Below are 24,344 nucleotides of genomic sequence, written 5' to 3' on the forward strand. Positions count from 1 at the left end.
AAAATATAATTGATTATTTACATATAATTTTTTGCAACTGCTTTATAATTACTGTAGCTAAGATATAAGTATAACATGAACATTACAAACGTAAAGCAATTGAAAAAGGGAGAAGTAAATCATATCAACGTTCAATATTATATGCATAATCCAATATATCAGTTATTTTTAGTCTTCAATAGAAGCATGCGTTTTAGTAGCCTAGCGAACTAATCTATTATATTAAAACAAGAGCATGACATATTGATAAATGTTACAACTATGTATTTCATTTATTTAAGAAATTATTTTATTAAATTAAATTAATATTAAACACATATATAATTACAAAAAATTCAAATATAAAAATTAATTTAAAAAAATAAAAAATATATCTGTCTTTAAATCAGAATCTAATAATTTTATAAATTTCTATATGCTTGCTTAAAAACTGGATTATATCTTGATTGTAGCAGTAAAATATGAAAATAACTCTATATTTAGAAGTTGATACATTACTTAGAATATTATTAATATTTTTTGAATTGTTAAATTGAATTAATGGTATCTTACAAAGAACAAAAAAGTAAATGATTTTTTTTCTAACATTGTCCATTATTGTTTGCATGGGTGATCTCAGGTTTTCCCTCATTTGATACTGGAATTACGAAGAACCAAATGGACAAAGTAACAACACCCATCATCATCAAGTCCAAATCCAATACTTCTGCCTGATCTTTAAGAAAGTCAAAAGCATCAAATTTTGACTCTACAACATAGTATAGAATTCGGTGATTGATGAATGGTTTGCCTCTAATACATTTGGGATCATACTATCTATGGACAAAACAAACATTCAAGATCAAATAAGTTTTGGCAGAAAAAATCAAATAAGCTACATACCAACATTAATCAACACATCGTACGAAATAAACGTCACGAAGTCAGATTTCTCATTTAAATAATTGTAAAAGTATGAAACTTATCCAAATTGTTATTTACAAATATGAATCAAACAACATGTATTTGTCAAATTTTAGGCAATTAACATTGAATTTAAATAATTGTTTTTTTAAAAAAAAATATTGTAGCAATCAAAAAGGTTAAATCATGTAATATAATGTGATGATGCTACTATCAAAGTCATGTTTAGGTTTTTATTATTTAAAAACCAATTACTTAGAAATTAGTTTGACATGTTTGGAGAGTTTGCCCCCTCTTTTGGGGCAAAGTGAATTGTGTGGATAATTTAACAATAGTCCAAGGCTAGATTCTTCTAATTTATGAAAAACTGATTAATACTTAGGCAATTTGGTTGTATAGTTATCAAATAACGACTTATGATGAAAAGTTCATATAAATTATATAAGCAGAAAATATGTTATTTTAAATTTCGAGATGACACAACTCGACCATATCATTTGTTCTTCTAACTTCACTGATATATAATAAGTGATATAATACATCTAATGGTATACAAGTGTCAAAAATTTTAGATTTGATCGGTTTATTTATTAGTTATGAAGAAAAAGTCCTTCTGATTACTTTTAAAGCCAAAAATATAAACTAACCCTTACTGCACAATATTTGTTATAGTATTTATATATAAGTGGACCTATCAATATTTTTCAATTTGTTTCCTATTTCTTTACATTTCCAATTATTTAGCTATAGTGTCTTATTTTCTCTAGTAATTTGTGAGAGGAATATAATTACAAAATATAAAAGAAACCGATGATTTATCTATTTGCATTAATAATTTCTGACAAAAGTAATTCAAAACGAAATTATCATAATATTTTCTTTAGTATACACATGTTGATGTTGATAGCTTATATTATTTTCAAGGTAACAAAAACTCTACTGCAAATGTCTAAGATTACAAATAAAACCCTACACTAAAGATTATTAAATACATATAGCATGTTGTCAAGTTATTAGCCATTTGTTGTTTCTACACTTTCGTCATATTAAGACAATCATTTAGATTCCTACCAACGATAATTATATTAACATCCTAAATTGTTGCAGCACAACTGAAATATGTCTCAGAACTATGAAATAAAATAATGGAAGTCTATATTTTATATAAGCTATATTGTACTATATAGTTATAATAAGTCGACCCACTTGATTCCAAAGCCTACACTACTATTTAAATTAATATTAGTGAGATTAGCTTATAAGTTTTCCAATACACACATCAATATTTAACATTTAAATCAATAGATTTGTCTGTAGAAATGTTGAAATATAGACCTTAATGGGAAATAGTGGTGGTAGCCATGACTTTGAGCAAGGTTGAATGACATCATCATCATTACAGCACTATGCTATACATTTTTTTTTGTAATTTTCCCAACATAGTTTTCAAGTAGCATAGTGTGGGTCACACTATTTATACTAATTAAAAGAAAAAATAAATGTTAATGATTGAAATGCAATGTAAGATAAATGACATAATATTTAAATTATTTTCTCTAGGACACATGGAATTTCTCAGGTATGTACTATGTATAAAATCGTATTTTGAATATTTTCCATAAAACTTGATCAACTACATCGATGGGACAGTGATTCTGACTGTGTGTATCGATAGATTAAAAGGCCTGGGCTGGGTCCACATGACCCAATAAGAAGAGCCTGTGATGTCATAATTTACGTCATAATCCGTCACCGGATGATCGGCTCCTTCGCTTTTAAGGCTTTGCCTTTGGAAGCAAAAGTCAACCTTCCTAAGCTACGCCCGCGTATATTTTAGAACCTACTTTTATTCTATTTGTGGGGTCCACGCGCCAAGATATAAAAGAATTTATAAAAGTATTATTTTGACATAATTTATATAATTACTGAGAAACTTATAATAAAATAATAAAACCTAAGAACATCATTATTTATATCCCTAGTTATATTCCACAACTTGCGGTCGACATAATGCATTGTATATCATATTTATCAAGATGATTTATTCCTATCCAGTTTCTACAGTCTATTGATACATATACAGTAACGAAGGTTGTAAAGTTTTATTTGTTTTACTTTTTGAGTAAATAATAAAACAGATATGCTATAGTGGTAAATGAGAAAAGAAAATTCGAGTTTGCATTTGTTGATTATTAGTGTCAACAGTATGAGTTAATTGTTTTAGAAATTGATGGTGATTTTTGAGAATATTGACAAACGACTAGTACCGAGTTAGTAATTAAAACACGTTCGATTTGATCGAATAACATGTCAACCGTCAATGAGAAGATGACGAGCTCGAAACATCAGTGTATTTCAAAAATACTAATAATTCAACACAAGATATACTAATTTGATAACCTATCAATACGTCTACTTTTAAAAGATTTTTTGGAGTTGTTTGTTTAGTTATTTGTTGTGTTACAAGATACGATAATGCAGTCGATCTATATATAGTTCGGTTTAATATGGTTTTTTTCAATGCTGGAATTTCTTGAGAAAAATCATTAACAGTTTTAGAAGTGTTATTCAACCCTTTTTTTGAACAACAGAAGTTATTCAACCAATTTGATCTCTTTTTTTTTTGTATTGGTTTTTGTTTGGTTTTATGGGCGATTGTTTTTTCTGTTCAAACTGGTTCCATTAATATGATTCAAACATAATAGTCTGAATACAACTTTTCTGGTTAATGGATTCCTTTGGTTTGTATTTAGCGGACATTAGCCTGGAGAAGGTAAAAAGCATGCATATATGTTGATATGCTGTTATACAGTAACGAAAAAATAGTTATCATCGATAGGATTTGAGTATATGATATTCAGACAATAAGACAGTTATGGACCTTATGGTAGTTGAAGATTAGGTGTCCTATCCTTCTTTTTAAAGAAACCCCCAAAGAACAACTTTTAGGAAAACTAATCAAAATGTTATTAAAAACCAACTAGACTTGTTGGGAAATCCCAATTAATATCATTATCATCATATCCACAAAAGCCAACTGTTAATATTTGTTTTAAGTACCAGCTGGCAGCTAGTATTTTCGCTCATAATATCACGAAACTTTGTACTATTTTTGTCAATATGTCGTTTCATTTATAAATTCGTATTGATTTATTTAGTTGAATAGGTAGACAATAGTTCTTGTCATGCTACAAAAAGTCAATTTTTATACGTATATATTATTGATTAAATGATACTATCTAGGCCGAAATTTTAAATCTACAGCGGCCGTTTATAATTGACACTCTTCTAAATTTTTATAATAGAAATACTCAAATTATTTCTTCGTAAGAAAAAAAGAAACGCTCATATCATTTTGTGTAGTTAACAAAATATATATTTTTTTTTTGAGTATATTTTGTGTAGTTAGCAAAATATTTAAAATGTTCTTAAGAAAAAATGTTTGTGTCGGCACATCTAAAAATTTAATAGGACTCTTTGACTTGGTCTTTTTCTAATGATTCCAAATTCCAATATTGGTAAATGGTTTCCGTCACCACATAATTGAGCCAATGTTTAAGAAAAGGTATATGCTTTTTTACGACAAAATATACTCAAACTACAATTATAGTAGTGAATAGATGCGATTAAATTAGTGGAGACTGGAGATTAATATCCTAAAGTGTAACCCCTATACATACAGTATAAATTGTTTTATGCGTTTATTATATAAGTATGAATTAGTTTTAACAATTAGTATGCCAATTTTCGAAAATGGTTTCTATAAAATACAGTATTTCATATTTTTTTTTAAAAATCAATAAAGGAAGTTTTTAAGAGCATCTCCAACTTATCTTTATAATAGAGATCTTTCAAATAGAGTAAAAAATAGATATGAGGTTTTTGCTTCAATGTGTTGGAAATCTCTATTACAGAGATGGGTTGGAGATGGTCTAATTCTAAAAATCAAATCGAAATTTAGTTACGTTGGTGTTATACTTACATTTCTTTTACATCCAATATTCAAAACTAAAATCTTATACATACTGAATATCTAGTTCATTTATAAATTAAATTGTATTATATGAAATCAACTTATTTTACATGTACTTAGTTGAAAATTAAAACAAACCAAACTTTATTTTCTACTTCTTTCTCTTAAAGGGTTTTCTATTGATCATATCTACATAGTATTATAAATCTCAGTTTTTATGATTGGTTTATTAAAATATTCTCCTAAAATATATTTATAAAAACTGAAATTACCATTATTTAATAATACAAACATTAACATACATTTTAAGATTTTTGTTGGTAAAATACATTGTAAGAATTTTCATAGAGCATCTTCAATCCATCACACTATTTTAGTGTCAAAACTACACTATTTTAATATAGTTTCAATACTAAAAAAATTCAACTCCAACCACAACACCAATTTAACACTAAAACCAATTTTATAATATTATATATTTATGTCTTTATTTTTATTTATTTATCTATGTATTTTATTAATAAAATAAGTAAATAGTATTTTAGTGGGATGAATAGTGTTTTAGTGTGGTGAATAGTATCACATTAAATTTGGTGCGAAATTATAGTATTACACTAAAATGATGTATTTTTTAGTGTTCAGTTGGAGAAAGTTTTTCTGTGAAAATCACAGAAAAACCTATTTTGTAGTTGAGTAGAAGATGGCCTTGGGAGATGACTCCTTTCGGTATGATAATGAGATGAATAGTTAAATCTATGAGGGACATCTTCAGTAGTATGGGTCCACATATATGACACAGCTTCAAACGTTTTCTTTCCCACGACTCTTTATTTTCTTTCTAAAAGGAGTCTTTTTGTCAAAAGGTGGAGATGTAGGTCATTGTGGCAATGGAAGCCATTTTGTTGTGGATGTCTAAAGAAGCTATAACTATAAGGGCATAGTCATATGAAACGTAAAGATTAAAAGCGAATTGATTCTGTAAGAAAGTGCACTAACCAGGTCCATAAAACTATTCGACAGAGGTGTCACCGTATGAATTTTATCTAACTTTTTTTCTAATTAGAGTAAATGATGATAGGATTTAATGATTTATAATCCAAACTCTGATATACGCGGCAAGTTCCAAAAGTCTCCCACTAAATTAACCTATTGATTACTTAAAAAATACTATTGGAACGTTAAAAATATAATAAGTATTAGAATCATTCATAGTAAAAAATTGAAACTAGAATAAGAAAAGAACTACTCCCTCTGTTTTAAGAAAATGTATGTTCTAAAATTTTCATATTTTTTATGAAATGAAAATACGGAAAATTTTGACAATAAATATATTATTTTCTGTTTTTAGCTGTTTTTTATGATTTTTAACCAATAAAAATTCAGTAAATACAATTAATGTTTTTGAAATTTACAATTTGTTATTATTACATACATTGAAAATATAAAACATAGATTTTTTAGAAATAATTTTTTTTTCTAAAACATAGATATTCTGAAATGGTGGGAGTATAAAATAAAGAAATTTAGTAACATTGCTAACTAGGTGTAGAAAATAACTGGTTATTTACATTAATACATATATATATATACACACAAATGCCAATCTCCCTGATTTTCATAAAAAAAATAATATAGTAAGATATTTTTAAGCGTTTTTATGCGGGGGCTTTTTCAACAATTCAGGAAGTTGCTTAGAGCTTACGTGTCTTTGCTACATCACCAAAAAAAAAAGAAGAAAAAGGACAATTCTTGGTTTTAATTATTTTTAATTTCAAGGCTCTTATCCTTCCCTTTGTATAAATAAGCCAAATGTTTTCCTAAATTTCATAGTTTTATTTCCATTTCCTTTAACTGTCTAGTTCCTCAAAATTCTCCAACCTTTGCTTCTTCTGCTATCTTTCTTCAACCTCTTTCTTTCTTCTTCAACATCGACGTGTGTCTGCAATAAACACATATATATATATATAATATATATATATATCCTGCTCTTTTCTCTTTCCATCAAGAATTTTTCTCATCTTGATTGTTTTTGATTAAAACATACATATATAGATATGGTGGACGAAGGAGGTGTAGTTGTGAACCAAGGAGGGGACCAAGAGGTGGTGGATTTGCCTCCAGGGTTTCGGTTTCATCCAACTGATGAAGAGATCATAACTCACTACCTGAAAGAGAAAGTCTTCAACGTCCGATTCACCTCGGCTGCAATTGGTCAAGCCGACCTTAATAAGAACGAGCCATGGGATCTACCAAGTAAGTCAAGTCATTATCTATTTTTTTTTAATTTTAATTTGACCACTTCAGAAATTATCATACATCAAGATTCTGATTCTTGAATTTACTTTTGTTGGGGGTGCAGAAATTGCAAAGATGGGGGAGAAGGAGTTTTACTTCTTTTGCCAAAGGGATCGGAAGTACCCGACTGGCATGAGGACCAATCGTGCAACCGTTTCCGGTTATTGGAAGGCGACCGGGAAGGACAAGGAGATCCTTAGAGGCAAAGGTTGTCTTGTTGGGATGAAGAAAACACTTGTGTTCTATAGAGGAAGAGCTCCAAAAGGTGAAAAAACCAATTGGGTTATGCATGAGTATCGACTTGATGGCATATATTCTTATCACAATCTCCCTAAATCCGCAAGGGTATGTAATTCAATTCATTTTTATTAGAAACTTTGTGTCAATTATCTTACTTTGATGCATACAAATTGTGCTTGGTATGAAATGTGTATCTTATAAATTATTAATTAATCCAAAAGCAAAAACAAAATCCAAATATTAACCTAATTAATTAGGAATCTTTAATTAACTAAAACTTTTGTTTTTGTTGTTTGTGATGATTATAGGATGAATGGGTGGTGTGTAGGGTTTTTCACAAGAACGCTCCTCCTCCCACTACTATAGCTACTCCTACAAATCAACTTACAAGGATTGATTCTCTTGACAACATTGATCATCTCTTAGACTTCTCATCTCTCCCTCCTCTCATCGATCCGGGTTTCTTGAGTCAACCCGGACCAAGCTTCTCCGGTGCGGGCCAACAACACGACTTCAAACCCATCCCACATCACCCTACAACCGTGCAGATCAACAACACTTACCCATCAGCCCAAACCCTCAATTACCCTTACCACTCGGTTCCAACTTACGGATTCGGTTCTGGTTCTGGGACCAGTTTGGGAAACAATAACAATGGTATGATCAAGTTGGAGCATTCTCTTGTGAGTGTGTCTCAAGACACCGGTCTAAGCTCCGATGTTAACACAACCGCGACGCCGGAGATATCTTCTTCGTATCCAGTGATGGGGAATATTGCGGCCAATGCGGCGATGGTGGATGGTAACAATACGTCGTATGATGATGATGACTTGGGGATCTTTTGGGACGACTACTAACTAATTTGAAGGTGTTATTATTAGTTGTGAATCTGTCAGTGGCATTGTTACTTTGTTTAGTGATTTTAATCAGGTGATTAATTTGTTTATAAATCCATTTGGATTATTAGGTGTTCCTAGGCAATGAACTTTAGGTAGAAGAAATTGTTTACTTAGTTTTTAGTTTGGGATAAAAAGCTTTGTAAATTGAAATACATTTCCTTGTGATTAACTTGTATATATACATATTTCTAATTCTTCATATAATTTTTTTATCCTTGTTATGAAGTTTCTTATTGTTTCATTTAGAAGTTTGATGGTGAAGTGCACATAATTTTAAGATTTTGGAGAGTCAAGATTTTATCAACTCTTGGTTATGATATAATAACAAGACAATATGTACATAGACAAGATTTCTGGTTCGAAACTAATGAAATACTAATCCCACAAGCTTGTAGTTTTAATGTAAAGTCTATGATTAGATGAGTTTGATTGGTACTATTTATCAACCAGACAACTCAATTCATAGTAGTTATTACACTACCGTCTCTTGTTTTTAAAGTCATACTTCTAGAGCAATAGCTATAATACCATGCACAGCTAAGTGCGAAATAACTATGGCATTCTCTTTATTTGGGTGAAGGAGAATATCAAGAAAGTAATTTTCCTTTTATTCACAGATCATAAAGTGGGCAAATATGGACCTATAGAATCTGAATAAACTGAGAGGAAGAACACAGCTCACGAAGCATGTGATTGGTTCCTTAAATCTGGCCATCATCTTAGCCATTTCATATGGCTACTAAGTTAGTTTATTATTAAATTATCTAACATATAATTAAATTATATTAAAAGATGCTTAGGAGGGACAGTAATTAATGATATATTTCTTGTAAAAACAAAATCCAGATCCCTAAGTCTTCTGTCTTAAGGAACTTAGTTATTACACTCAGCTACTTTACGTTTTCTTACTCAGTGTTGATAAAACTATATTATAGCATAAACTTGGCTTTCAAGAGTTCAAACAAAATGTTAAATTTTTATGCGATGCTTTTCTTTTGATAACTTAAACTGTTGTATTTTTTACTTATATTTCTTATGTCATTTTACATATAACGTTTTCATGTTAATTTACGCATGGCAGTACCGTCCGTTTCCGAGCATTCGGAGAACTTGAGCATAATCTTGACCGTTTTCAAAAAGATGAGTTATCCCTAAGTTTTTTCCTCTTTAATCCTTTCCACTTTTTATTTGCTCTTAGTGATAATAAAACATAGAACTACACTATATTGAAGTTCTTGATCACATAATCTTCTGTTAAACAGCTGCAAATTCCAGTTACAAAAAAAAACAGCTGCAAATTGTTTTTCTTCAAAAATCAAATTAGATTATTGATATTATTTTTGCAGTACCGACAAAGAAAAAAGAAAACAAAAACACAAAATAAGAAGAAGAAAAAGAATTCATGATAGTCTTGAATGGTTGAATGATTTATCAGGAGGGTAGAGGACCAACATTAAAGCTTTCTTATTGCAATTTAATTAAAATAAAATAACAAAAGTATCTGACTTTTTTTTTGAATGAACATAAAATTTATTCAATCAAAAATGTGCTATATCAAATGCCTCTATTGTTTCTTTTGTATAAAAATGGGTTGATAACATGGTTTGGAACAAGACAAGACTCATGAAGGAATTGACTAGACTCATAAAAGTGGGTTGTCAACTTCAGGTTCACTTAACAACTGTCAATCTGTCTTCAGACTCTGACTATTTTGAATGGGAGATTGGTGGCAAACTCTCTCAGACCTATTCAACCGGTGAGGTCTACACTTACTTGAGAGGTTCAATTGATGAAGTAGACTGGGCAGAGGTGGTCTGGAACTCCTACGGGATCCCCCGTCACAGTTTCCACACATGGCTTATGCTTCTAGACAGGTGCCCGACAAGAGATCGCATGCTTCGGTGGGGATTAGCTGTGTCACCGCTCTGTCTCTTATGCAACAATGCTCCTGAGAGTCGAAATCACCTCTATTTTGAATGTAACTTCGCGTTTGAGCTATGGGGAATGAGCGCGAGGAGATGTGGCATCGCACCTTCTAGAACTTGGACAGACACCGTTGATCAGCTGCGGAGCCTCCCGTCGGCCCGATCGTCGAGACCTCATAAGCTTCTCCTCCTCCTAGCCTGGCAATCCACGCTCTATTGGTTATGGATTGAGAGGAACGCTCGCCTCCACTCCAATGTATTTCGATCGACTGATTCCATCTTCAAAACTATTGATCTTCAGATAAGGAACAGAACTCAAAGCTTCAGGGTAACAAATCCAAAGCTCTCCTCTCAACTCTTCCAAGCTTGGATTCGTCTTGCTGATCACTGAGAACCGATGTCTCGTCTTCTCCGTCTACTGCGTCTTTTCCACTAAGTGTGATTGTTAATTTGGGCCTAAACTAGTTCCTATCTATGAGTTTCTTAATGGGTTTGTATTTACTAAAGTCTATGGGCTTGTAAACATTTTCTTTTTTCTTTTGCATTTTAATTGAAAGCCAGCTTCAAAAAAAAAAAAAAAAAAAAAAAAAAAAAAAAGTATCCGACCCTTGCATGAACCCATGAATTAGTGTGAGTTTAGGTTTGTAACCCTCTATTTATTAAAAGGTATGACTATATGCCTTTTTGATGAATATATTATTGCGCATTATAGCAAACTTTCCGTTTAAAGCAAAGCCCTTAGATGATTACTTGCAGCAAGACTAACCGCTTCTTTCCTCTTATAGGTTTCTAGATGATTGCCAATTTGCTATCTTTATTCCCCGTGACTTTCCTTCTCTTTTCCTTTTCTATTTATCTTTTTTTTTTCATGTACGTATTTATGTATGTTTTAGCTATCGATCATCAATGTAACATATTTTTAAGTAAATTTTTTTTTTTTTAACTCTAAAGATTATAAACTGTTCCACGTATCATATCAATTATAATGCATTACGAGTGTTCGAACTTCGAACAATTATTTTGTGACAAATATTCCTTAAAATGATGTGCGTGAAAAATGGACGATCATGCTCAACAACCAGTAACTTGCCTTGACAAAAATAGTTTAGCAAAAAAAAAAAACTTGGCTTGACAAAATTCTTCATCGGTTATAAGTTAAACTTGGATCCACCAACTATGTAACTGGTGAGAAAAATGATTTTGGATTAATTGGTTTTGAATTTTCAATCAAGCTGCCGACAAAAAGAAAATGGCATAAGAGCCCAAACACGAGCCCATGTATAATATCGAAGAAGACAAGTATGCGATTAAAAATCCATGCACGTAACTTTGAGTTCATATTGATCCTAGTAATCTCTCTTCTTAAATATCAAATATCAAAATATTGGAAAAATTGTCAAAAGACCTTTAATAATTGTGTCATAAAAAGAGGCAAAAAAAATTTTCTCAGACACAAATTTTGACCCCACAAAAATTCAAAACTTCAAAATTGACCCTGTATCGTAAAAAAAGACCAGTCTAGTCCACGAGCAGAGTCTTGAGAACAGAGGAACCATCGATGTAATGCACCAAGACAACCGAGTCTCCGATCTTACAGATACCCTTCTCCTTCGCGAACTCGATCGCAAATCTCGTCGCCTCCTCCGTCGAACCACTGTTTGCAACCACCGGAATGATTCCACGGTATATCAATCCACGTTTCGCCACCGAAACAGGGCACCTCGACTCCAAATCATCCGAGACAGCCACCGACAGAATCGGAACGCTTGGCCTGTACTTCGACACAAGCCCCGCCGTGTATCCCCCCTTGGTGAGAACCACAATGGCCTTGGCTCCTTGACTCATCGCCTTGGAGACGGCGGAAGCGGCTAGGTCTTCCACAGTGGACAGCGGCAAGGGCACAGCTTCTTGAATCTTCTTATGCACGGCATTGTAGTCGAGTGTATCCTCTGCCACCTTACAGATCCTCGCCATGATTTTCACGGCGGCTTCAGGGTGAGCTCCGGCCGCGGTTTCTCCGCTGAGCATGACGCAGTCCGTGCCGTCTAGGACAGCGTTGGCCACGTCTGTGGCCTCGGCCCTTGTCGGAAGAGGAGATTTAGTCATCGACTCGAGCATCTGTGTAGCTGTAACCAGGCCCGGCTCTAGGCATGTGCTGGGGGAGCACTGGCACAGGGTCCATTATAATTTTTGATTTTTTCTGGTCTAGATTTAGGGTCCAATATTTAAAAAAAAAAAATTTGTATGAGAAATTTTTTTTTTTGCTCAGGGTCCATATACCACTTGAGACGGGCCTGGCTGTAACGACTGGTTTACCGAGAGCGTTAGCTCTCTCGATCATCATCTTCTGAGCTTGAAAGATCCTCTCGATCGGAATCTCCATACCTAGATCGCCTCTAGCCACCATGAATGCATCAGAGTTCTTGAGAATCTTGTCGAAGTTCATCACTCCTTCTTGATTCTCAACCTGTTAAAACATTAACATGTAAGTATATTTACTTGCGAAACAAGAAACATGTGTTCTGTTTTTTTTTTTTAAACTCACCTTTGACATAAGAACAATTCTCTTTGCGTGCTCCCCAAGCAACTCCCTGACTTGGTCTAGGTCAGATCCTTTACGAACAAAGGAGAGAGCAATGATATCGATCTTGTTAGGAACTCCCCACTTGAGAATATCTTCTTGATCTTTCTCTGTAAGCGTTGGGAGATCAACCACAACTCCTGGGAGGTTAACGTTCTTTTTCTCTCCTAGGGTTGCTGAGTTCTCGCATCTGCAACGGACAAGACCGTTATCCTTGTCACATGACAAGACTGTCATAGAGATTGTCCCGTCGGAACAGAGAATCCTTTTCCCTGCCTTGAGATCCTCAGCAAGTTTCTTGTAACTCATGGAGATTGTGTTTGAATCTCCTTCCAAGGTGTAATCAGTTGAGATTGTTATCTCTTGACCTTGGATTAGCTGAACCGGTTCGCCTTCTTTGAGAAATCCGGTTCGAATCTCAGGACCCTGAAAACCAAATTAAACCGAGTTAGATGAAACCGCCATAATCTAATATTATTATTAGGTCACATAAAGAGATTTAAAAACTATTAGGTTACCTTTGTGTCAAGCATGACGGCACATAGAATACCAGTGTTCTTCATGGCGATTCTTAGGTTATCCAGAGTTCCTTGGTGGTACTCGTGAGTACCATGGGAGAAGTTGAAACGGGCTACGTTCATACCAGCTTTGAGAAGCTTCTCGATCATCCCAACAGACCTGGACACTGGTCCAAGAGTACACACGATCTTGGTCTTCTTGAGTGCACCATTAGTTCTTCCGTCAAGAATCTTCTCCATTGTGAACTTTTAAAGAAAAATACGAAATTAAAGGCTTTTTTAAATGTGATATTGAGAGCTTGTGAAAGATTACGATTTGTGATTGGAGTCTTGCAGCTATATATGTTTATATAGGGATCGTTTAGAACTTGGAGAGAAATAATGTCATTTTTTCAAATAACAAAATGGAAAATATAAAGAAACAATTTCCATTCATGTGTGGTTTTAATTTGGTAATAATGTTCGACTTTGAGTCGAAAATGAAGGGAAAAGGAAACGTATTTACTGAATTCTTGTGTCTCAAGTAAGACAGTTATTTGATGTTCATTATGAATTTTCGATTTTGCATCGAATTAATGCTTTCGCTTAAAAAGGGAAACGTTTCCTTCTTAACATTTATTGATGTTCTTGTATGTCAAGAATAAAGACTAAATCGTCAAGGAGAGAAAGAACAAAGAGTCTCGTATTCAGAGAGAAGTCCAGCGATATTGTCGATAGGAGTAGGCATGCATGGACACAGAGAGATCATCAACAAGGCAACGATGAGTATAAAGACGAAAGATTCAATGACAAGAGTGAAGATCATAAGCTTGAAACACAAGGAGGCACAACAACAGAGCTGGATCTTAACACTCATGTCGAAAACTATTGTACAACGCGTCCGAAACAGTTCGACTTAAATGGTTTTAGCTGGAACTGAAAAGTATCCTCAATATATAGTTACATCTTGAATCAAGATTGTTATTACATCATATATACATAGTTACTAAAACTGTAGAGCAAATATTTTCGATTAAGATTTATAATTTGTTCCCATTTATATAGCTTAAAAACTTGACAAGAACAAGACTAAACCGTTATCGAACCGCTGCAACAGGACGACTGATAACCATACCCCCAAGAAAAACACAACACTACATGTATCAACCCATCAACTATTATTGTAATGAACTCCACATTCTTTTATCATCCATTTATTTATCGGCCATTCGTCAATGTTGATCTTAAATTCAAAGAAAAGCTCGCCTGAGGTCATGTCTGCTTGGAATTCAAAGATGTATAGATGTTCCGTTAAAGGGCGATACAGAATGCGGAGACTAGGACTGCACCGGACGTCGAGTCTATTCTGTTTAATCCCATGATACACGCGCACATATTCTCCTTTAGCAGCTTCAACCTCATCTTTACAAACCAGCAAGATGAAAGCCTTACATATCATTGATGAAGGTGAAGTCCTCTCGTTCAACTTAATTACTAGGGAACCTCCATTAGCTTGATAATTGAAGTAGTTAGGCATTTCTTTACCGGGTAAGGTCTTTACTTTATTAGTCGAGGTCTGAATGATGACATCTCTGGCTTCTTTATTCAGCTTAAAGCAGTTGGCGAAGTTGAGATCAATCTTTTGATTAAGAAAGGAGCAGTCTAGTCTCTCAAGAGACTCGCAGTTTTCTGCGTCTAGCTCTAATAAGGAACTTGGAAGCTGTGGGAGTGCCAAAAGATCTTTGCATCCCTTGAGTACAAGACGACGAAGACGAGATGTTATCTTGATCGAAGGAGAAATTTCCTGTATTTCTGTGTTGATCATGAACAGATCAATTAGGTTGTGCCACAACCTGATAGATGAAGGAACTTGTTTAACCGCAGTTCCAGTGAGATTCATAGATTTGATGTTTGTCGAGATCTCAGGAAAAATTTTCACCAAGGAGCAATCAGTGAGATCAAGTTCACTCAGAGATTTCAAGTTGATGTTGGCAGGAAGAACCTCCAGCTTGCAACATTCTTTCAAAAGCAAAGTCTCTAGTTCCTGGAGGTTTCCAATAGAGGCAGGAAGTTCCACAAGACTTGAGCATCTACTAAAATCCAAACGGGTGAGATTAGTGGTGTTTCCAATAGAGGAAGGAACTCCCACTAAACTTGAGCAATCACTAAAATCCAATTCCTCAAGGTTTCTTATGGCATATCCAATACATGAGGGTAGCTCCACCAAACTTGAACAACTTCTAAGAGACAGAAACTGGAGATTAGTTGCATTCCCAATAGAGGAAGGAAGCTCCACCAAACTTGAACATCCACCGAGATCCAAACTTTTGAGATGAATGGCATTTCCAATAGAAGATGGAAGCTCCATTAAACTTGAACATCCTGTGAGATCTAATTCCTCTAGACTAGTGGCAGTTGAGAGACTAGAAACATCCTTCAAGTTTTTTGAACCCCACAAATCCACCCACTTGAGATTTCTAAGTGGCTGACAGACAAAATCAATAAGAACACATTTGATATTAGTCTAGCTTTCCAAGTTACATAACTGTACAAATCTGATCAAATAATAATGAAAAAAACTTGGTTAAAAACATATGATATTATGATGTAACTTACTTTAGTTCCATCCCACAACTTCTCAAGATTGCTGCAAACCATGATTAGTTCCACGAGGAGCTCTGGGTTGGGAATACAATTCAAACATGTCATCGGAAAATATCTCCATTCTAGTAATCTTAGTTTACGAGATAAATAGCTTGGTCCACCAAATAGATGAAATTCATCTCCTCCGCCATCACGTTCCACTTTCAATCTTAAGAACTGGAGATTAGACATTCCTTCAAAGGCTCTCTCACTCACATTTATATCGTCTCCCCGGAAATTTATGCCAATAACACTTCTACTACCCTGCAAACAGACTCAGTTTGTAACGAGCAGTATTGCAATAAAACACTAATAGCAAAACTTACCACTGCATCATCAGCAAGAACCTCACAAGTCTCTCTTTTATCGACAAGAAACTGGCGTTGTCCAGGCTCACTGGACTGTTTGCGGACAATATCTCTACCCAGCTGGACTAGCAGATCGTGCATAATCACATCTCCACTTTCCAAAGATATGAGAGACTTCTCAGCTAATACGTTAAGCTGTTGCCTGACGTCAGAAAATCTCTTTGAAAGATGCTCTATCATTCTCTCTATCAATCCAAAGTTGAAAAAGCAGGCTATATGAAGAAACAAATCTTTATTTTCGTGAGATAGTGCAGTATAACTGAACATCAAAATGCTCCCAATTTCTCCATCAAGGCATCTCCTTAGCTGTGGTAGTGAATTCTGCCACTCCTGCTTGGACATTCCACGGAAATAAGATCCCATAACCCTTAGTCCCAAAGGGAGTTTACCGGCAAGATCTGTAACTTCCCATACAAGGTACTCAAAACCATCTTTAGGGGACTTTTGGCCAAAAGCATACATACAAAACATCTGAATAGCTTCACAGTCTGACGGAAAATCAACCTTGTAAATATGAGTAATCCCATGCGCCTTCAGAATCTTTCGATCTTGCGTCGTAATGATAATCCGACTTCCATCACCAAACCACCGAGTTTCTCTGGCCATGGCTTCTAGTTGTACTAACCGATCAACATCATCAAGAACAACAAGAACTTTCTTGTCATTCAGTCTTTCTCGTGCAACTCCCAAGTGAGAAATCTTGAAATCCTCCTCCTTTTGGTTGAGTTGTTGAGACAGAAACTTAATTTGCTGCAAATACAACTTCATATTGTAGTCGTCTGAACAAACCGGTGAAATATTCTCCATATGAGCTTCCATCCCAATGAATTCGTCGAAATCTCTTGACGGCGTGGAGTTAAACAACATCTTCGACCATTTTTGCATCAGTCTCCCTGATACAACATATTCAAAATATATCAAATTCAATTAAATTGTTCAAAGATAGTTTGATTTGTGTTTGGAAAGATTTGACGAACCAGTTCTTTGAATGGTAACCAGCGAGTGTGGCCACTTGTGCCAAAGCTTGACTCCATTTCCTAGTAACCTCGTTTGTTTTACCTTTACAAGTTTTTTTAAAGACTTTCCCAAACTCACCGGCCTGCTTCTTGACATCACTTGGATCCACTTCATAGAAAACTGGCATCACCGTTTGACCTATCTCTTCTTTACACTTCATAATCTCCACTAACTCGTCGAGACACCAAGAGGAAGAAGCGTATCTTTTAGAGAGCAACACGATGGCGATTCTTGATCCTCGAATTGCCTTTTTGAGCTCAGGGCCGATGAACTCTCCTCTAGTGATGTCGTTATCGATGAACAGGTTGATTCCTTTGCTCCCAAACTCCTTGAGAAGATGACTGAGAAAGTATTTACGGACATCTGCTCCGTGGAAGCTCGGGAAGACATCGTGTATAGGCAAAGACGACTGGAGAGATGGTGGAGATGATGATGAAGAAGGAGAAGAAGCAATAATTATTTTGTTCTCGTGAACTTTGAACTTCCCATAAACAATAAAAAAGATTCTACTAAACAAAAGCGTAAAGATGGTAGCAACAACTGTCACAAGGAGAAGGTAAAGATCCATTAGAGAGAAGATGTATAGATCACAGATATTTTACCAGATCAAGAGAGTAATGATTTGTATATCTAATGAGAAAACGTTGACTTTAAAAATGGGCGGCCATCTGATTATCACATTTAACCAAAAATGTAAACCGGTTCGGTTCGTGATTCTTAAGAAACTGTAATTGAAAGCACAAACCGGTATGGTTAGTGAACTTGTTCCATTCCTACAAGCTGATAGGAAAAAGCTTCAACGTCTTTCACCTCTTCTTCGAACTCAAACCTAAACTCTCTCCATTGATACTCATCTCCAGCTTCTTCCTCACTCCGTAAGCATCCTATCGCCAAGAAAAAAAGCAGTAAAACAACCAAATGAGCATAGAGGAAATTAGAGAGATCCAAGAAGAGCAAATATAATCTTTTTTTTTTCACCCTTGCGTTTATGTAAAAAGAAAAGAATCAAAGCCCGTCTTCTAGACTCGTTCTTGTTGATTCCATCCACAAGCTTTTGTAGACCAAGACCCTGTGAATTGAAATCCAATGCAAAAAAAAGAAGCTTAAGATGAAGCAAACAACATAACTTGAACCAAAGTTTGGTATCAATTGTCTTTAGTTCATTACCTAATGGATCTGTTTTTGACAGCTCCAAAACCTTCATGTCTATTTCTTTATTGGCACCAATTACGTCGATAAACATACATGAGCTGAGAAGCAAAACCAGACAATCACAAGTTCAAAACTAACATCTCTTTCAATCAAAAGACAACTCAGTGATTGGTTCTATCTCTTTGAAGAGGTATAGTTACATGAAGAATGCAAGCAAAGACTCAATAAACAGAGAGACCCAATCAAAGTCTATCACTAAACACCTAAAATTCTCACCAAAACAAAGTTTCAACTACTAGCCTTGCCAGTTCCAAACGTACTTTGCATTTCTCAGCTAGTGCGGAGAAATTCGTCTTGCTTCCTTTTATTACGTTTTTCACCAACTGTTCGACGAAATGCCTCTATGATCGCCTCTAAAATCACTATGTTAACGGCAGCTCCATGGGGCCATTAATACTTGTAAGCAACCCTCAATAATGGCCCATTAATATAGACCCAAAAAAACTATGAAGCAACCTAATAATCACCACGCCTTGTATTAGCTAACTGTCGAACCGGCGCTGCTAAAATTTTGTTTGCAAGTTAAAGAATTTAATTAACCATATCTTTGATGTCCTGATATTGAGTGTAGCGAACTGTCTAGATAGTCAATTCGTATGCATACTTGTTAGTTCTTACGAGTGTTTTCTAGTATCGGATTTTCTTGTTGTCGTTTTTTGTCTTGTCTCCATCACGTAGAAAAAATATAAGAGAACGTGCATGTTTCACTCTGTAAAGTGTCCCACAAGGCTAAGCTTATTATTATTTTGAATTTTAAAAAACGATTATTGTATCCAAAGTTTTTTTTTTTTTTTTTGTAAACTATTGTATCCAAAGTTCATACCTTATTGTTTTGTATTTCTTTTTTGCTAGTCCATACCTTGTTGTTCAGATATCATATCAGAAATTTAAAATTATCAACACTAATATAGAAAGAGTTTGAAAAATCCATTTATTACCATTTAGTTTTAAATTATAGAGAAATTGCCAAAAATACCATTTTCATAGTACCACTTTTCATGTTTACACTAACCACTTTTACCACTACTTTTAATGAAGAGTTTAGATTTGAACGTTTAGGATTTAGGGTTTAGATTTTATGTTTTAGGGTTTAGATTTGATGTTTTAGGGTTTAGGGTATAAAGTTTAGGGTTTAGAGTTGAGGATTTAGGGTTTATAGTTGAGGTTTTAGGGTTTAGGGTTTAGGATATTGAATTTAGGGTATATAGTTTAGGGTTTAGGGTTTAGAGTTGAAGATTTAGGGTTTAGGGTTTAGAATTGGGGGTTTAGGATTTAGAATTTTGGATTAAAATTTTGAAAAGCATATAAAAACAAAGATATAAGAGTCTTTAACATTTTAATAAATAAGGTATTTTTGAAAATGTGTACTTAGTGGTGGTAAAGATGAATAATGGTACCTTTAAAGTGGTATTTTTGAAAATTCCCCTAAATTATAACCATGTCACAAAACTTAAGTTCAATAATTATAAGAAATAATATGGATGGAGGAGGGACATAAATTTAACATTTCGACCCAAAAAATATATGTATAGAGAGACATTAATATGAAAGTAAGATAAGATTAGATTTACTTTTTCTCTGTGGGTCTGCAAAAATTCACTGAAAATTAGTATATCTTACGTTTCACAAAAAAAAAATGTTTTTCTAATATATTGTTTGTTTCTAAAATGTGTATATAGTGTTCAGAAAAAATTAATGATTTTAAATTAGAAAAAAATTGTTATGTATGAACAGAAAATAAAATAAATAATTTTTAATATGTGAGAAAAACTCCTAAATGATAGTTTTGTAAAACAAAAATATAACTATTATTGATTGTAGAACTCGTGATTAACTAATCAATCATACTCAATACCAAACAAAAGTGAAGTAAGAACGCGTTTGTCACGTGTCAGGTGAACAATCTTATCTCCCTAGATTTGAACTGTCCTCCACAAATAGTGTCTCTTCATTACACACGTGGACCCCACAAAACCCACAAGTCCCATATTCCTCCAATCATATTTTTCTCTTACAAAAAAAAATTAGAAAACAAAAAAGTCACCGAGGAAGTGCACGCCGGAGAAACTGAGCAAGCTGCGCCGGAGCACTAAGATGCGGCAAATGCCCTTCAGTCTTCAGCGTCTCCACCTTCGTATCACCACCAAGATTCTCACGTAGATACTCCGCCACCGAAGCCGGCACAGAAACATCCTTAGCCGTCTGAATCACACAACAAGGCACCTTCACCAACCCAAGCACACCTCTAAGATCACTGTTGAACACCGTCCTCGACACGAACAGAGATATGTCCGGACGCATGTTAAACAACGTCCGGCTAAACTCTCTAACCGCCGCGGGAACATCAGCTCCAACAGCCAACGGCGCGAACCCCTGAACCCAAGCCTCGTAGTTAGCCTCCATAGCCGAGAACACCTTCTCTATCTCCCCTTCCTCGAACCCGCCGTGGTAATCCTCGTCGTTGAGGAACCTAGGAGAAGCTCCGATGAGGATAAGCTTCGAGAAAAGCTCAGGGCGGCGGATGGAGGCGATGATTCCGATCATGGCCGAGACGGAGTGGCCTACGTAGGAGCAGTTCTGGATGCCGAGAGAGTCGATGATGTTGAGGAGGTCGTCGACGTAGGGGTCGAGGGTGGTGTATCGGTTGAAGTCGAAGTAGTCGGGGTTGACGCTGCCGGCGCAGACTAGGTCGTAGAGGACGACTCTATACGTGGGAGTGAAGTAAGGGAGGATTAAGTGCCATGCTGATTGGTCTGTGCCGAACCCGTGGGCTAGGACTAGGATCCGGTCGCCTGTGCCCACGACCCGGACGTTAAGAGCTTCGAGGATATTGTGCTGGCTCATGTGTGTTTTGGGTTTGTTGTTGTTTTGAAGGATAAAGAAAAGAAGAGGCTACTGTTTATATAAAAAATTTAATTGGGTTGGTGTGTAACGGAAATGAAAATTCTTTATTATCTTATCTTTTTTTCACAGCGTTTAATATCCAAAAATATCATTTATGCTTTTTGAACAAGACTTATGGGGATACAAGAGCTTGCGTTGATTATTCCTCTTCCTACTTTGATATTTTTAAAAATTATATAAAGATGCTTGAAAGTTGCACTTGAGATATTCCACAACCATGTTAGATTCTGTCATTTGTGTGTTTATCAAGCAATGTCTATCCAGTATACATAGATCCTTATGTGGGATGTGATTACAAGAATAATGTAAAGCAGAACACTGTTTTTCTAACCTTCATTTAAATAATAAAAAGAAGACATGAGTAGACAAATGATGAAAATTGCATGTTTTTATTTCGATTTGAAAATGAATTAGACGTCATCTAGAAAAACAATTTTAAATATATTCCAAACTCCAGTCACATGAAAGCTTACTGTAAGTCATAATTATATGCAAATTACAAATCAAAGACTAATGTCGTGGGAGAAAGAACTAAATGCATAAGTAACAATCCACCCTAAAAAGAAAGAAAATCAGCTCTTTTTGAATAATGTTTTCAATCAAAGTTCCAATCTGCAAGTATGATGCATGAACTAGAGAAACGTATTCCAAGTTTACTTAAATTGTGTCTAAGTGTACACTTATCAGTCTAAGTAACTTAAGATTTACAGTACATCATAACTCTATAATAGATATAACTAGTCACAGTCAAAATGAGTTGTATTATATGAAGAAAACGAATAGGATGTCGACAAAAAGTTCAATTAGATATTTGAAAAGAAAAAAAGCAGAGAATTGAATGTCGACGAAATTGTTGTTATTTGAATACATGTGTTGACTTGTATTCTATAGGTGGGTGTAACAGCTATAAATTAAGATGAATAAAACATATGTTTTTAAACAGAGCTGGATAACAATACCATAGCTTTTTTTTTTTTTTGAAACACAACCGTAGCTTCTTCAACTCACAATTGTCTTTATAGAACTTAGAACTGTCTTTATAGAACTTAGAACCAAGCCATTAATTCTTCAAGTCAATTTTAAACATTACTTTTAATTTAAACCATACTGATCAAATTGATTAATTAGAGGGAAATTTCATTTTCAAATCAAAAGAAATATCCAAGAACTTCTGTTCATAAAACTTGCAAGAATGGTGGAACCTACAATACATGATAGCTTTCTCTGTGGTTCACGTATTTTCTATGAAAAGATAACTCTATTTCCATTTTTTTTTTTTTGAAACACAACTCTATTTCCATTTTTAAGCTTAGTTTCTCTCTTGCGTGTGAACATTTTAAGTCAATATCGTCAACGTTTTACATAACAAAACCTCTTTGTAAAATCATTACTCTCTCTATCTTTTAAATCTCTGTGATCAATAGATCTTCTCTCTCAACCGTAGTAATGGATCTTTACCTTCTCCTTGTGACAGTTTCTGTAACCATCTTTACGCTTTTGTGTACTATATTGTTTTCTATTGTTTATGGAAAGTCCAGAGTCCAAGAAAACAGAGTAATTGCTTCTTCTCCTTCATCATCATCATCTCTCCACCATCTCCCCAGTCGTCTTTGCCTATACACGATGTCTTCCCGAGCTTCCACGGGGCAGATGTCCGTAAATCCTTTCTCAGTCATCTTCTCAAGGAGTTTAGGAGCAAAGCAATCAACCTGTTCATTGATAACGACATCACTAGAGGAGAGTTTATCGGCCCTGAGCTCAAAAGGCAATCCGAGGATCAAAAATCGCTATCGTGTTGCTCTCGAAAAGATACGCTTCTTCCTCTTGGTGTCTCGACGAGTTAGTGGAGATAATGAAGTGTAAAGAAGAGTTAGGTCAAACAGTGATGCCCGTTTTCTATGAAGTTGATCCAAGTGATGTCAAAGAAGCAGGCCGTGAGTTTGGGAAAGTTTTTAAGAAACTTGTAAAGGTAAACCAAATGAGGTTATTAGAAAATGGAGTCAAGCTCTAGCAAAAGTGGCCACACTTGCTGGTTACAATTCAATGAACTGGTTCGTCATAATCTTTCCAAACACAAATCAAACTATCTTTGAACAATTTAATTGACTTTGATATATTTGAATATGTTGTATAAGGGAGAGTGATGCAAAAATGATCGAAGATGTTGCCACTGAGGTTGCAAACAAGTTGTTTAACTCCACGCCGTCAAGAGATTTTGACGAATTCATTGGGATGGAAGCTCATATGAACAAGATTTCACGGGTTTTACGCACAGATTTGGATGAAGTGAGGATGATAGGGATTTGGGGGCCGGCTGGGATTGGCAAGACCACCATTGCTAGGTGTCTGTTTAATCGACTATCCAGATACTTTTCAATACAGCACCTTTCTGATGAATGTCAAAGCAATGTATACTCCACCGGTTTGTTCAGACGACCACAATGTGAAGTTGCTTTTGCAGCAAAAGTTTCTGTCTCAACTACTCAACCAGAAGGAGGAGGATTTCAAGATTTCTCACTTGGGAGTTGCACGAGAAAGACTGAACGACAAGAAAGTTCTTGTTGTTCCTTGATGATGTTGATCGGTTAGTACAACTAGAAGCAATGGCCAAAGAAACTTGGTGGTTTGGTCATGGAAGTCGGATTATCGTTACAAACGCAAGATCGAAAGATTCTGAAGGCACATGGGATAACTGATATTTACGAGGTTAATCTCCGTCAGATTGTGAGGCTATTCAGATGTTTTTGTATGTACGCTTTTGGTCAAAAGTCCCCTGAAGATGGTTTTGAGAAGCTTGTACGGGAAGTTACAAGACTCGCCGGTAAACTCCCTTTGGGACTAAGGGTTATGGGATCTTATTTTCCGTGGAATGCCAAGCAGGAGTGGG

General features: G+C 34.8%; 6 protein-coding genes across 6 annotated transcripts; 3 read left to right on the top strand and 3 right to left on the bottom strand.

The window, feature by feature from the left end:
* The first annotated feature begins 6,723 nt into the window (after nucleotides 1-6,723).
* LOC130500942 (NAC domain-containing protein 46-like) lies at nucleotides 6,724-8,524 on the top strand. Its single transcript, XM_056995864.1, has 3 exons — nucleotides 6,724-7,129; nucleotides 7,236-7,516; nucleotides 7,720-8,524. The coding sequence occupies exons 1-3, from the start codon at nucleotides 6,931-6,933 to the stop codon at nucleotides 8,266-8,268; spliced, it is 1,029 nt and encodes a 342-aa protein (XP_056851844.1). The 5' UTR covers nucleotides 6,724-6,930; the 3' UTR covers nucleotides 8,269-8,524.
* Nucleotides 8,525-9,909: 1,385 nt separating this feature from the next.
* On the top strand, nucleotides 9,910-10,626 carry LOC108807488 (uncharacterized). Its single transcript, XM_018579774.1, has one exon. It carries the CDS (start codon nucleotides 9,910-9,912, stop codon nucleotides 10,624-10,626), a length of 717 nt encoding a protein of 238 aa, XP_018435276.1.
* Nucleotides 10,627-11,686: 1,060 nt separating this feature from the next.
* On the bottom strand, nucleotides 11,687-13,758 carry LOC108810646 (pyruvate kinase, cytosolic isozyme-like). The gene is made up of 4 exons (XM_018582749.2): nucleotides 13,335-13,758; nucleotides 12,781-13,242; nucleotides 12,526-12,702; nucleotides 11,687-12,353 (listed from the first exon to the last, which is right to left on the bottom strand). The coding sequence occupies exons 1-4, from the start codon at nucleotides 13,572-13,574 to the stop codon at nucleotides 11,754-11,756; spliced, it is 1,479 nt and encodes a 492-aa protein (XP_018438251.1). The 5' UTR covers nucleotides 13,575-13,758; the 3' UTR covers nucleotides 11,687-11,753.
* A 570-nt stretch (nucleotides 13,759-14,328) lies between these two features.
* LOC108811405 (probable disease resistance protein RPP1) lies at nucleotides 14,329-19,046 on the bottom strand. Its single transcript, XM_056995867.1, is given in 8 exon segments — nucleotides 14,329-15,798; nucleotides 15,930-16,220; nucleotides 16,283-17,182; nucleotides 17,184-17,217; nucleotides 17,302-18,225; nucleotides 18,320-18,410; nucleotides 18,509-18,591; nucleotides 18,770-19,046. Coding segments are annotated over 5 exon segments (3,147 nt in total). The 5' UTR covers nucleotides 17,910-18,225; nucleotides 18,320-18,410; nucleotides 18,509-18,591; nucleotides 18,770-19,046; the 3' UTR covers nucleotides 14,329-14,484.
* Nucleotides 19,047-20,289: 1,243 nt separating this feature from the next.
* On the bottom strand, nucleotides 20,290-21,493 carry LOC108811412 (strigolactone esterase D14). The gene has a single exon (XM_018583463.2). The coding sequence runs from the start codon at nucleotides 21,395-21,397 to the stop codon at nucleotides 20,594-20,596; it is 804 nt and encodes a 267-aa protein (XP_018438965.1). The 5' UTR covers nucleotides 21,398-21,493; the 3' UTR covers nucleotides 20,290-20,593.
* A 1,410-nt stretch (nucleotides 21,494-22,903) lies between these two features.
* On the top strand, nucleotides 22,904-24,301 carry LOC130500943 (probable disease resistance protein RPP1; the record flags this gene model as incomplete). Its single annotated transcript, XM_056995865.1, has 6 exons — nucleotides 22,904-22,936; nucleotides 22,996-23,222; nucleotides 23,267-23,440; nucleotides 23,593-23,801; nucleotides 23,863-24,011; nucleotides 24,056-24,301. Coding segments are annotated over exons 1-6 (1,038 nt in total), but the record flags the coding sequence as incomplete, so codon positions are not given.
* Between the last annotated feature and the right edge of the window lie 43 nt (nucleotides 24,302-24,344).

Source organism: Raphanus sativus, unplaced genomic scaffold, assembly GCF_000801105.2.
Source record: "Raphanus sativus cultivar WK10039 unplaced genomic scaffold, ASM80110v3 Scaffold0064, whole genome shotgun sequence".
Classification (NCBI taxonomy): domain Eukaryota; kingdom Viridiplantae; phylum Streptophyta; class Magnoliopsida; order Brassicales; family Brassicaceae; genus Raphanus; species Raphanus sativus.

Coding starts and splice junctions, on each gene's coding strand:
- LOC108807488 (XM_018579774.1), top strand. CDS start 9,910: ATGGTTTGGAACAAGACAAGACTCATGAAGGAATTGACTAGACTCATA.
- LOC130500942 (XM_056995864.1), top strand. CDS start 6,931: ATGGTGGACGAAGGAGGTGTAGTTGTGAACCAAGGAGGGGACCAAGAG. Junction 7,130..7,235: donor CGAGCCATGGGATCTACCAA/GTAAGTCAAGTC, acceptor TTGGGGGTGCAG/AAATTGCAAAGATGGGGGAG. Junction 7,517..7,719: donor ATCTCCCTAAATCCGCAAGG/GTATGTAATTCA, acceptor TGATGATTATAG/GATGAATGGGTGGTGTGTAG.
- LOC108811412 (XM_018583463.2), bottom strand. CDS start 21,397: ATGAGCCAGCACAATATCCTCGAAGCTCTTAACGTCCGGGTCGTGGGC.
- LOC108810646 (XM_018582749.2), bottom strand. CDS start 13,574: ATGGAGAAGATTCTTGACGGAAGAACTAATGGTGCACTCAAGAAGACC. Junction 12,703..12,780: donor GAATTGTTCTTATGTCAAAG/GTGAGTTTAAAA, acceptor ATGTTTTAACAG/GTTGAGAATCAAGAAGGAGT. Junction 12,354..12,525: donor CAGTCGTTACAGCCAGGCCC/GTCTCAAGTGGT, acceptor ACAGCTACACAG/ATGCTCGAGTCGATGACTAA.